Source organism: Gymnoscopelus microlampas (assembly GCF_963454915.1).
Source record: "Gymnoscopelus microlampas genome assembly, chromosome: 22".
In the NCBI taxonomy this organism is placed as follows: domain Eukaryota; kingdom Metazoa; phylum Chordata; class Actinopteri; order Myctophiformes; family Myctophidae; genus Gymnoscopelus; species Gymnoscopelus microlampas.
Genome location: NC_139959.1, coordinates 12,418,082 through 12,431,471, shown reverse-complemented (window position 1 = coordinate 12,431,471; position 13,390 = coordinate 12,418,082). Strand labels below are relative to the sequence as shown.

At 42.0% G+C, this 13,390-nt stretch overlaps 1 protein-coding gene across 1 annotated transcript; it reads right to left on the bottom strand.

Moving 5' to 3' along the window:
* Positions 1 to 4,327: 4,327 nt before the first annotated feature.
* LOC311039232 (glycine--tRNA ligase) lies at positions 4,328 to 12,284 on the bottom strand. Its single transcript, XM_084048912.1, has 17 exons — positions 12,169 to 12,284; positions 11,574 to 11,675; positions 10,773 to 10,875; positions 9,976 to 10,117; positions 9,011 to 9,099; positions 8,151 to 8,227; positions 7,695 to 7,840; positions 7,427 to 7,576; positions 7,148 to 7,310; positions 6,872 to 7,036; positions 6,667 to 6,773; positions 6,225 to 6,371; positions 5,912 to 5,997; positions 5,721 to 5,830; positions 5,342 to 5,435; positions 4,941 to 5,131; positions 4,328 to 4,531 (listed from the first exon to the last, which is right to left on the bottom strand). Exons 1-17 carry the CDS (start codon positions 12,211 to 12,213, stop codon positions 4,418 to 4,420), a joined length of 2,031 nt encoding a protein of 676 aa, XP_083905038.1. The 5' UTR covers positions 12,214 to 12,284; the 3' UTR covers positions 4,328 to 4,417.
* Between the last annotated feature and the right edge of the window lie 1,106 nt (positions 12,285 to 13,390).

The window sequence follows — 13,390 nt, the reverse complement described above, 5'->3', positions numbered from 1 at the left end:
TTTGAGATAGGCCTACTACAGTAACTATAATACAGTTCAGTAGCGTATTATTATAGCCTAACAAGTTCTTGTGCGTGTTGCAGTGGCTTTTTTGTGTTGCTTTTCTTTATTTTTTTCATAAAAAGGAGCTCTCCTAAAATTGTTGTACAGTGGCGATTTTATAATGTTTACCAACATTGATGAGACTGGACGCACAGGTGATTGTTTCATGCAATCAATTCGGGGTGCGCTGGTTTCAGTAGCCTACATTCAACCTTCTCTTGTTGTGTGTTGGCTAGTGAGGCGCGTCCTCCTAGCGAGACATGACAGAATGGGTTTCATTGGGTGCCGGGCTGCGCGCGCATACTGGTTTTATCAGTGTGACGTCGTCTGTTAAGGGGTCTATACCTCTATGGTCTATTAATCTATAGATTAATAAAATGTATCTTTTTTCCCGATTGATAATTGATTGATCTATATTTAGTTCTCATACGGATTTATCATTTGCATACAAGTGGCATCATCATGGTAAATAGATTGTGTATGAAATGGAAGCCTGGCAGGTACTTAAGGCGTTAATAACGTGACGTCATGGATGGAGGTCTCTGTCTTTGATCTCTGCTCTGCCCTGAGGAGTTAACGAGCATAGTTTCTTCCTCTGAAAATCGATCAAATAAGGATTGTCTATCCGTCACACACTGTGTGTGTGTGTGTGTGTGTGTGTGTGTGTGTGTGTGTGTGGTGGGGGGGGGGGGGGGGGGGTATAACATAAGCAACATATAACATAAGCAAGCTGTGACACTTACATGGAGTGTTGCATTAATAGTTACATTGTTGGTTTAGCTTAGTTTGCCACTGTCTGCTTGTTTAATTGTTTTATTGGCTATACTTTGCAGATGGAGTACCGTTTTTATTCAGTGTTCATGTTTATAGGATGATGTATTTACAATGTATTAGCCATACTGGTGACAGTAGATTAATAGTGTTGTCTGTTGACAATTTGTTGATCTGTGAACCCACCTGCTATTTACAGATATAACTGCTACTTGACCTGTAGCCCATGCTTGACTCAGTTCCTTTAATGTGCAAAAAATATTCTGCCACTGCATGCTATCCGGCAAACTAATGTTAAAACGACAGTTCAACACAACAATTAGAAAATACTGAGGGAGCCTCACTTATTCTTTTCTTCTTTTGCTATTTTCATTTGTTGTTGACAGCTCTGTTTTGGGAGAGTAGCCTATAGTAAGCCTATTGCATTGTTGAGCTTTGACCAAGTGCCCACCATACCATATGTCTCACATTCAAGACAACCTCATCTGCGAGACAAGGTGCAGTGCCAAACTGCCAGTGATATACAACTAGAAAAGTCCAGGTTGCCTACCAAGTAACCCAGGGCCTGCAAACTTTGGAAGACAGTCATAGCCACTTGGAATGGGATCTGAAAAATCAAACTCATACATCTTGATCACATGACCCCAGAGATAATGTGTACCAGTTTGTGTGAGTTTTGGACAAAATCTGGAGCAGTAGCAACAAAGTGTGTTTTGAAGAAAACGCAAAATGGCAGAACAAATTTAATCTGGCACAAGTGTGCCATAGGCATTCATAGTGACATGCCTATTTATGGGTGTATCATGTTTGTTTATGGTTATGTCTGAGTCAGAGTGATGTGGCCGGGCGGTCCTCCCAGTAGCCAGTAGTATAGGATAATGTGTGTTCTCTCTACTTGCACAAGAGACTATGATCTTCTGCCTCATTTTTAGCTGTGCCAACCGCTCTATATCTGACTTTGTCTGTGTGTCCGTGTGTCCGGGTGTCCGTGTGTCTGTCCGGGTGTGTGTCTGTCCCATAAACAAATATTGATGACAACATCAATACGGGGCTCATCAAAGGCACCGCTTCCTTCACACAGGGTGTGATTTTTGAGTGGTGCCAACCACTCCTATACTGTATATGCGCCATGCATCCAACCAATGTCTGAGTCTGTGCTCAGGAATGGCTCAGGAATGGAGTGTATAATTGATAGAAAATAAATATGTTTAGGGTGAATTATTCTTTTAAGAGTCTTATTTAGGGACACTTTGACACATTACTGGGACCTGGGATCGAACCAGGGATGTATGACTTGCAAGGCAGGCTCTTTAACTATTCAGCTATGGCCACATCATCAACAATGATTCTAAGGCAGTTCTACTCTGTAACAGTAAAGGGGTTTCAGGGGAAACCAGCAAAATGAGGAATAATATAATAAAAGACTGTCTTGCTAATAAAGCGTCATGTCTCTCATTTTTTACAATGTGTTGATATTACCTTTATATTATTTAATAAATTATGCATTTCATCCTCTATATATTGTCCAGCAACCTTTATGATAAAGGCGAAAAAAGATAGTAGACCTGTGGGAGCTAGATTGCTCAGATGCCAAAGATCCTGAACTGAGATTCAATCCCATGACCTTGTGGTCTGAAGTCAAGAGCTCTTCCAACAGAGCTAACCAAGCACACTGTCCATTGTACATTGACATTACATGAACGTGATGCTGGGTCATTCCACCAAATTAATTAAAGGCATTTGGCTCATGCACTTTACAAGTGGGCTTATTGTCAGCAACAGCCAAGTACACAGGAGTCTATCCCTATTACAGCACTAGACCCCAGGGAGACAGACACATGCTGATTTGCCATTTCCAGGATTTGATTTCCAGGATTTGAGTCTTGAGTCCCAAGACTCAAGACCCAATAGAGCCTTGAGTCGAACCAATTGCTCCCACAGAGACATCAACTTTCTCTTTTGGGCCTTAAGTCCCAAGACTCAAGGGTTCTTGACCACGCTGGGGGTCCCCCCCCAGGACATTTTTAACAGAGTAGATGTAATTTCCAGTATTCTGGTGGATTTGGGGAGTTTGATCAGGCTTTACTTACATAGGATCCATTAAAAAGTTAAAAGTAGCAATAAAAGTGCCATATTTAATAATACCATTTCGCTGGGGACCCCCTGGAATCCCCCCCCCCTCCAAGGACCCCTGGGGGTCCCCGGACCCCATTTTGCTTAACGCTTTTTGAAAGTATAAAACAATATAAATACAAATATATTGTCTGTCGGGCGGAAACCTCAACCCTCTACACCTATACCTCTTTGCCAAAAATAGCAGAGCTTGTAGATCTGCTATTTGTAGATCTGCTATTTTTTGGCTAAAGTTCTCCTCAGAAAGGGGATGCTAGGGTTCAAGTGGTTAATGCGAAAAAAGAAATCATATGATATCACACAAAATTTGGCGGACCCCCTGTAGTAACTCTGAGGACCCCCTAGGGGTCCCGGACCCCCTGTTGAAGACCCCTGTTCTAGACTGCTGCTGGTTCACAATTCAGAACAGCTATCCAGCTATAACGTTTAATACAAGTAAAAGCAGTTAATGAATAAGTGGAGTAGCTACAATAAACAAAGATATTATTAGCATCTTTTAAACCAGAGGTTCCCAAACCTTTTAGCTCGGAACCCAAAACATACATTTGATGTCTCCCGGCCGGGACCCAAAGTAGTGAAAGTAGCAGATCTACAAGCTCACAATGCGTCACATCACACCGTAAGCTTGTATGTAGATCTGCTATTTTCACTACCGGGTGGTAAACGGAACACTCGTCCCAAAAACACACTGCCCCATTTTTTTCGCGGTCCGAGGCCGCCGGTTTAGACCCGGGGCAGGGTGTTTTAGGACGACGTCTAGCGATTCAGGGGTGGTTCAGGGGTGGAGCCAGGCTAACGCACCGGAACCCACTCAAAAAACAGTAGAGTCAGCTAAAAAACGAAAAAAAAAACAAGACTCTCCCCACCAAAATCGGCAAGACACACCTACGCATCTCACCCCAACACCCCAACCTGCTTCCGGTCTCCTAAAAAGGCGTCCGCCCACTTCACGCAGAAAGCTATGCGAGACTATGCAGATACGAAAGCAAACGGGAGATGGTGTATCTTGCCGATTTTGATGGGGCGAGTCTTGTTTTTTTTCGCTTTTTTGCTGACTCTGCTGTTTTTTGAGTGTGTTCTGGTGCGTTCGCCTGGCTCCACCCCTGAATCGCTAGCCGTCGTCCTAAAACACCCTGCCCCGGGTCTAAACCAGCGGCCTCGGACCGCGAAAAAAATGGGGCAGTGTGTTTTTCCATGGTAACCAAGGTAGGATTGCGTAAACTTTCTTTCGTGAAATCGAGTCATGGATAAACTTATCCAGGGTGCTCTGCCTAAGCTAATCTGGCAAGATAATTCAGCTTTCATGAAACCGTTCCATGTAAATAACACAATAAATAACACAAACAAAATACTCTTAACAGATCTCTTTTAAGGAGACTGTACATCAAAATGACAATATATAAACATCAAAACTTGAGTGTGGAATGTTGTTCTTGGAGATAGAGGTCTGAGAGGTTCACAAGTCAATGTTCTATTCTTTCTTGACGGTCTCTTGTCCCCCAAAGATGGGGTACTTTTTCTCCACCTCCGCCCACGTTAAGATCCCACCTGCCAGATCTCCAACAATACCTGGCAACTCGTTGACCTGTGGACAGAGAAGACATATTTACAGTTCAATGAAGCAGTGGTTTATATATAAAGTAAAGAACAAAGGGTGAGCCGAGTGCTTCTGAGAGTTCACAGGGTGATGACTCCAGTCCAGGTGGTGATGAGGTGCTCACCAAGTTAAATCAGTTTATATTAAGTACTTGAAAGCCATACCTCAGTAAAAGTAAAGACAACTCAAGCATAGAGATCCTACCAAAAACGACTTAAGTATTGTAACAAAGTATTTGTACTTCATTACTTTACACCACTACAATGAAGAGACATCCTCTTTAGGATAATAAAACATATGTATTACATGGCAGTACAGTATATAATAAGACCCAGTAGGAATCATATATTCTGTGCTGTTAAAGCTAATGTAAAATGTTGAGTGTTGTGTAGAGTACCTCGGCTCTGATCTGTGTCATTGAGTCACGGTCTCTCAGAGTAGCTGTGTGGGGCGTCTTGTTCACTGTGTCAAAGTCTATGGTGATGCCAAAAGCCACCCCGATCTCATCGGTCCTGGCATAGCGCCTCCCGATGGATCCTGAGGAGTCGTCCACTTTGTAAGACACACCGTTTCTGGTCAGCGCCTCGGCTGGGAATACATTTAACAGAGAGAGAAAAAAGTCAAACAGGCTTTGCTTCACACCGACAACAGAACATATGAATATTTATAAGATCATTCATCTAAATGTATTTTTTTGTATTTATTGAATTAAAAAACAATTAATCAAGAAGACAATTAATTATACAAATATTTTAGAAGTACAATAAATGAGTAAGATGAGATACCGTCACTACTCACATAATTCCGAGACGAAAGGCTTAAACTCCTGGTTTTGGCTCAAAGGAAGCACAGAGCATTTATATGGTGCCACCGTAGCTGGGAAGCTGAAAAACTGGAGAGCAAATAATGTCAGCTTTAATGGAAACGAGTTAAAATTCGGATTATTTGTTACATTAATACTGTTCACTGAGAGCATAAAATTCAATATAAAGGATCACAACTGTAAAATACAAACACTGACCTTTTATTTTATTATGTAATTAATAAGTGCTTATAGTGTAATTTCATGACATACTGTAAGATACAATAATTACGTTCTAGCTTGACAAAATATTGATGGATGAGGATATGGTTGTAGTTTACTGTATATTTTATTTCAGCTTCAAAGAAATCCTACCGTCCTTTGTTCAGCACCAGCACGGACACCGAATGAGTGCTCAAAGATGCAGTGCATGATTCTTCCGATGCCAAAGGACGGCTCGATTACATTGGGAACAATCTCCTCCACTGTGGGAAAATGGAGAGCTAGGTTTTCCCACAAGAACAAAATGGTACAGGTCTTAGTCTGTGTTTGGAGTACTTTCTTACCATGCAAGGTCTTCTGGAACCTCTTTACACTGACCATGTCTTTGGTGAGACTGAAGGTTTTGCCTTCTGTCTCAAAGTTGAACTCCCTGTATAATAAGAATACATTTACATTACCCTTTTATAGCTGCCCAAAATAACTTTACTTCTTAAAAGTGGAAGTTACTTCACTTATAGATGTAATAAAGGGGGAAAAATAAAATATATGGATTATTTGTTATATGCTTGCTAACTAACAGCATACTGGATGCTCATGCCGCAGTTCTTTTTTGTTTACAGCCTGAAACGGACAATAACCACAGCTGTCAATAATCACCCTTTCTCAGTGAGTAGCTTCTCCTGGTCAGTAATGTAGCATTCGTCACAAATCGCCAGGAACTCCAGAATTGACTTGGCATCCTTCTTGTGTACCATACCTATGGCTCCTTTGTTGGGTTCAAACTGTACCACATTTACAACCTTGTGTGATGATGTTAAGGTGAATGAAGGGGAATGGAAATGCAGCTTAGTACTTGCATGACTTTGTAGGACACAGGGTGACTATTCCTACTACTGTGTTAATTAAACAAAATCCCCTGAAAACCCTTTCAGGGAAAGTTCCTACATTATCTAACAAGCACACAAACAGACAGGACTGATTACAATACCACAAATTGCTGCAGGTAGGGTAACAATTGGCTCGGGATAATTAATTTGTGACAGTGGACAAAATATCTGAAACATCACAGTTTGGCAGGTTCTCTGCATAGAAGGATATGGGTTCTTTCAGATGCTTCTCGGCCACTAGAGGGACCTTGGTGGCTCTTGAGTGACATGAGAGATCGTAGCAAGAGCGGTCGGCACATCCTACTATCTCAATCCAGCCCTGATAGGGAACCAAAAGTATTAACTATTACTAAATATAGGTATTGATGTTTGTTTACAAATACACATTGAGTGTAAGGATTGTAAGGATGAACCTACGTAAGATGTTTTGGCCTCTGCATCCCAGCAGTCGCAAGCATAATGGGCCATCTCATTCTCCATGTGCTGGCGGAAGCGCACTTTATCTTTGGACAAGCCCACTTTGATCAAATAGAGGTAGATTCTACCGATGAAGTAACCCAGCACAGAGTTGTTGATCACTCCCTGGAGTTGACACGATCAGAGACAAACATTGTGAATTATGTATGCGCTTAACAGGTCATAATCACAATACATCCACGTAACTAGTCAGTGACAAGGATATTTCTTCCCTACCTGCTCCACAGCGTCGCCCAGTCTCATGATGTGGGCTGACTGGCCACTGGTCTGGGCCTTGGAGGAGTATAGCAAGATCTCAAGGTTAGCCACATTGGAGAACTTAGGATGGACCTTCTCAGATGGATCCACAAAATGCTCGATCTCAGCCATGGTGAACTCTCTGTACGGAGGAATGACAAATGTTTTATGCTTTATTTAGAAAGCTATTAAACTCATAATAATGTTCACTGCTCTAAGTTTGCCGTTATAAAGAGTAGACATTTGTTTTGTGACTACCTAACACGGATGAGTCCAGAACGGGGAGAGATCTCATTTCTGAAGGAGTTACCAATCTGAGCAGCACCAAAGGGAAGCTTTCCCTGGTTGAACTCCAACAGACGCTTGAAGTTAAGGAACATTCCCTGGGCAGTTTCAGGCCTCAGGTATCTGTAAAATAAGTGTGTTTAATACAATGTATATCAATATGATAAAGGCTATGGTCCCATCCTACAGGTTGGTCTATTTGTAGCATGCTTTGTTGTAGTTGTGTTATAATGATCAATACCCTGTCATGTTCCCCGCAGGGCCAATGGATGTTTTGAACATCAGGTTGAAGGAGGTAGGTGGTGTAAGGTCATTTCCAGTTGAGGGAGATTGCACATTATATTTCACAAAGAGATCTGCCAACGCTTGCTGAGAATAATTGTCCATCTGAAACAGAGAACCCAAAGTCATGTTGATATGTCAGCAGATGTCAGTGAAGAGCAGAAAATATCTTTAATCTCAGAGCTGAGAGTTTAAAGGTTTAATACCGGATGCTTGGAGTGAGACAGTTATTATATGGCTCTACTCCTTCAAATAGTCTGATATGTGTTAGCTGCAGCATAGGTTACACGTTTCACTTTGTGTAAAGGCTTTGGACTACATTCTTTTGCAGCTTCCACGTTATAAATGTGAGTAAATACAAAGTGTGTGCATGCATGCGTGCGTAATTGTGTGTGAGTGAGTGAGTGAGACAGACCTGAGTGATGACATCCTCCATCTCTTCTGCCTTCTCCACTGAACATTTCTCGTCTGATATCAGTTTTTTCAAGTGAGCTGTGGGAAGACACATTTATCAACTTCATTTAGATTTGACAACTGACTCAGGCAGGCGTTTAGCTTAAAAACAGTCAAACTATTAAGCACAACAAGCATTGACTCAAGGGCAAGGCTTTATCATTACTGAACATTTTCTGTGCAGCAGTTTGGTTTGGGCCTGAACGGTCTGAGCTGGTAACTTCAGCTGATCCTCAGTAGAACGACTTGAAAAACCCTCCACTCAACTTAACTTCCCCTCTGACCTAACACCAGAGGCTAAATAACTTGCTGACAGGATAAATCATGCCCACTAGAAACCCCCTTTAGAATCCTGTTAAAAATGTTCTCTATCCACCTGTTTCCTAGGCTTTTCACTGTGTTCCACTTCCTGTCTTTTGATCCAATGAAATCCAATGAAACCGGTCAGATGACTAATGATATCCAATGAAATCCGACAGGAAGTGGAAAACACACAGCCAAGAAACAGGTGAATAGTAAACATTCAAATCAAAGCCATTTCGGCAGAATTTGCCATTATGTTAAAATACCCAGCTGATGATGTCTGATGTGATTCTATTGTGTTGGACGATTATGAAATGGACACTCCCAGCTGCTTTTTGTGAGTATTTCGGCCTTCAAGTTGGGCTTTCTTGAAGAACTTGTTCATTCTCTTCCACATCTGGGCTGTAAGCTTAGCTGACACATACATCTAGGTCTAGGTCTTAGGCAGTAGGATAATAAAAGGTCCTGGGCTGGACTAGACTAGAATAACATTATGGCTTCATAGAGAACATAATTCACCTTTAAGGAGGTGATCAGCACGAAAGCATTCTCCAGTCTTGGCATCTTTCACCATGTAGTCAGCAAATTTGTCCACATGCCCTGATGTCCTGGAAAGGATAAACTAGTTATACTTCATTTTTCAACACAAACATAATTGGCCGTTTTTGGGGAAGGGGAGAGCAATGTCTGTCGCTGCATGTGACTCATACAGGTTGGTCTGGGCGCCCGTTCAGTGGTAGCCTGGCTCCAGACCATAGTCTCACTCTCCGCCCACTCACTGAGTGGACTTCAGTCTGACATTCAGGCTAGTTCAGTGGGGGTGGGGGGTAGAACTGGGCAGAATAGTGTGTCCCTCCACATGAGTTACATCCTCCCAGTGAAACTCCTCACTGTCAGATGAAAAGAAGCGTCTGGCGACCAGTGTTAATTTTGATTTAGTTTAGTCATAGTCTTTTGAAAAAAAATCATCTAGTTTTAGTCAGTCATCTGAAAAGTTTTAGTTGACTAAATACACGATTTTAGTCGACTAAATCTACAGTTGATTTTGTCAGCAAGAATGTATTTTGGCAGGCTGTAATGGGTGATTTTACACTTGGTTGCATGCTGAAAATAGCCGATCTCACAACGTGTCGCAGCGCCTCACATTGTGAGCTTGTAGATCTGCTATGTTCAGAGCGCAAAACCCAAGCGCAACCAAACATTAAATGACTTGTCTTTTAGTTCTACTGGATCTCTTCTCCACTAGTCCTAACATATTAGTCAAGTTTTTATTTGTTGACGAAATTGTCAATATATTTAGTCATAGTTTTAGTCATCATAGCTTAGTTTTTATTTAGTTTTCGTCAGTGAAAAAAGGTAGTCGACGAACACTTTCATAGTCATACTTTTAGTCGTCACAATTAACACTGCTGGCGACCAGTAGCGACATGGGATTAAAGTACATGGGGGAAGTGGGGAAAAAAGACACTACTGATGGTACTTACTTGAGGACAGGCTCTGGGGTCAGCATGGTGCAGTCGATCTCCAGAATCTGCTCCTCCTGGATGAAGTGCTGCCTCCAGACCTGCAGGATGTTGTTCTTCAGGGCACAGCCCACAGGGCCAAAGTCATACAGACCACTCACACCTGAGCGACAAGCAGGTTGTATTAGGTTACATTGGCAAGTATACTTTAAATGAGTTTTAACCCATTAAGACCGAGAACGCATCTGTGACTCATTTTTAGAGTTGAGCTAAAAAACATTATTTTACACTTTGGTTATTCAAAAATCACACCCTGTGTGAAGGTAGCGGCGCCTTTGATACATTTTGTCATTGATATGTGTTTATAATGTGTTTATAGCCACGTGTCACGTGAAGCTTGACCAATCACTTTGTTGACGTACGCACCTGACCAATCAGAACGTTGACGTACGCACACGGACAAAGTCAGGTATAGAGCGGCTAGCGCCGCTAAAAATAGCAGATATACAAGCTCATAGCACGGCACTCTGTGCCGCGCTACGAACTTGTATATCTGCTATTTTTTGGGGGTCGCTGGAACAAAATATTTTGAGATGGGGGTCCACGGCCAAATACATATCATTTTGGGGGTCCTTGACATTAAAAAAAAAGGTTTGAGCACCACTGATAAAGCAACATTAAGTTTTTCAGAAAACTGGAGAATTGGCCTCAGGTATCAATGGGTTAAGATGTAACTGTAGGTGTCATATTCGGATGTCCCACAGATTGTAATCTATGACCCTTTATTACTAGTTTGGAGTTATTGTGTGATCTTTTACCGCCATAGATGGCAAATGCCTGGTCATAGAAGAATCTCCTCTTCAAGGTATCTTCCATCTTTGATCTGTCCACCATGTCATCTTTGGGCTGCAAAGCCAGCTCCTGGAGATTTAGGAATGGATGAATTATTAATAGCTTTTACGGCATTATTGAAGAATTGGGCAATCTAGGCCGATCTACAAAGCCTAGGCCAGGGGTCTTCAACAGGGGGTCCGGGCCACTAGGGGGTCCGGGGCCACTAGGGGGTCCTCGGAGTTACTACAGGAGGTTTGCCAACTATTTGTGTGATTAGGATATATTTGTTTACATTAACCATTCCCTATTCTGAGGAGAACTTTACCAAAAATAGCCGATCTACAAGCTCACAATGCCTCGCAGCGCACAGCGTTGTGAGCTTGGAGATCAGCTATTTTCGGCAAAGAGGTGTGGTGTAGAGGGGAAAAAAAGAGCAGACTAAGTACAGAGTGAAAGGTCAAGTTTACTAAGTATTGACAGTTTAAGTGGTTAAATGTCTCAAAAACACATAGGCTATTAATATTAATCCACAGTACACTGATGATGGTGCTGTCAAACATTGAAACTATATGGAATCTATGAAAAGGTTTAATGGCTGCAACACAATTATTATACAATATGTAGTGGGGGGTCCCTGCTTCATCTCTCTCTCAGCTAGGGGGTCCTTGGCCTGAAAAATGTTGAAGACCCCTGGCTTAGGCCCTATACAGTTGACATCAACCTTCTCATTTCTGAAATATTTACTGTGAAAAGGAGGTAATGAGGTTTGTGAACTTGGACCTCACCTTGGCTTCAAGGATTCTCTTCCGTGCTTTCAACTCTGCAACTGCTTTACTGATGTCTGCTTCAGAGGCACCCTGCTCTCTCATTTCACGCACCAAATCACCCTTGGGGGGGGGGGGAAAGGAAGTTTTTGTCAAGTATTAAATATTTGCATGCAGTGATGGAAGAAGTTTTTTTTTGATGGAACTACATTTTTTACTTAAGTAGAAGTATCAAGTATTGGCATCAAAATGTACTTAAAGTACCAAAAATAAAAGTACTCATTATATAGAATGGCTCATTTCACAAGTTTTCAAATGTATAAAAATCTACAAGCTCACAACGCGTCCCAAAGCTAGTTACATTATTTCCCCAAAATCAGTAGGCCTGAATTTAATCGTCACACTGATAAGAACCAGTATGCGCGCAACCAGTATGCGCGCAATGAAACCCATTCTGTCAGGTGTCGCTAGGACGCGCCTCACTAGCCAACACACAGGGGTTGGGGTGCGCCCAAAACAACAGGTTGGGAATTGATTGCGTGAACCAATCACCTGTGCGTCCAGTCTCAATGTTAGTAAACAATTAATTGGTCTATTTAGTTAGTTGTCAACTCACCTGTTTCCTCACTGCCTCTCTCAGAGGAGCCAGAACCTCTTCCATCTTGACTAAAGGGGCAACCACCGTCCGTACTACTACTGAACTGAGAGTGTTTGAACCTGGAGATAGTCTTATGTAGAAGCAGAAAGAGGGAGTGGCGCGTTGCCAGCAGTAAATCACCACTAGTCTCTGTAAACCTTTCCTTTTGTTGCATCATCCGTGAAGAGACATAGGAGAAACAGGCGCTTCCTCATGGGACTGTACTGTCACTCTGCCATAGGGGGCGCTGTTGTGCACGCCAATTCCATTATACCTCTATGGCAGGGATCGTCAACGTTTTCAGGCCAGGGACCCCCTAGCTGAGAGAGAGATGAAGCAGGGACCCCCCTCTATATAACTTTTTTTTTTAAATTAGGTCTGCTCTTTTTTCCTCTACACCTATAACTCTTTGCCAAAAATAGCCGATACAAGCTCACAACCCCGTGAGCTTGTAGATCGGCTATTTTTGGCTTAAGTTCTCCTCAGAAAAGGGATGCCAGGGTTCAAGTGGCTAATGTAAAAAAAATCATATCACACAAAGATTTGGCGGACCCCTGTAGTAACTCTGAGGACCCCCTAGGGGTCCCGTACCCCCTGTTGAAGACCCCTGGCCTATTCCTATATAAGTCTATGGCCACTGCGTAAAGCCCGGTTCATACTTCATCCCGCGAGGGTGTCGCGCGTCGAAAATAGCAGACCTACAAGCTCACAGGCGTAGCCAGTGGTGGAAAAAGTACTCCAATGTTTTAGTTAAGTAAAAGTATCAATAACACAATGCAGAGATTTTCTGTTACAAGTAAAAGTCCATTATTCAAAATGTACTTGAGTAAACGTAAAAAAAAATCATTGAAATTATAGGCTACTTAAAGTAACCTACCAAAATAACTAAAATGTTTGAAAATTGCCGATCGACAAGCTCAACGTGTTGTGAGCTTGTAGATCTGCTATTTTCAAACAAAACCCCATATTTTATGGGGTCATGGTATAAAAATGTTTGAGAACCCCTGGTTAGACATAGGAATAATACTTGTGATAACCTAGTCAACTACAGCACAATTATTTTAAAGGCAACCAGGCATGTTGCCATAACATGCCACAACCACACTCCATTATGGTTACAGAAAGCACCACATTTCAAATGGGTAGTGATTATGAGAAAGTGTGATACCTGACCTTATAAAGTATAGTCAAATGTTTAATG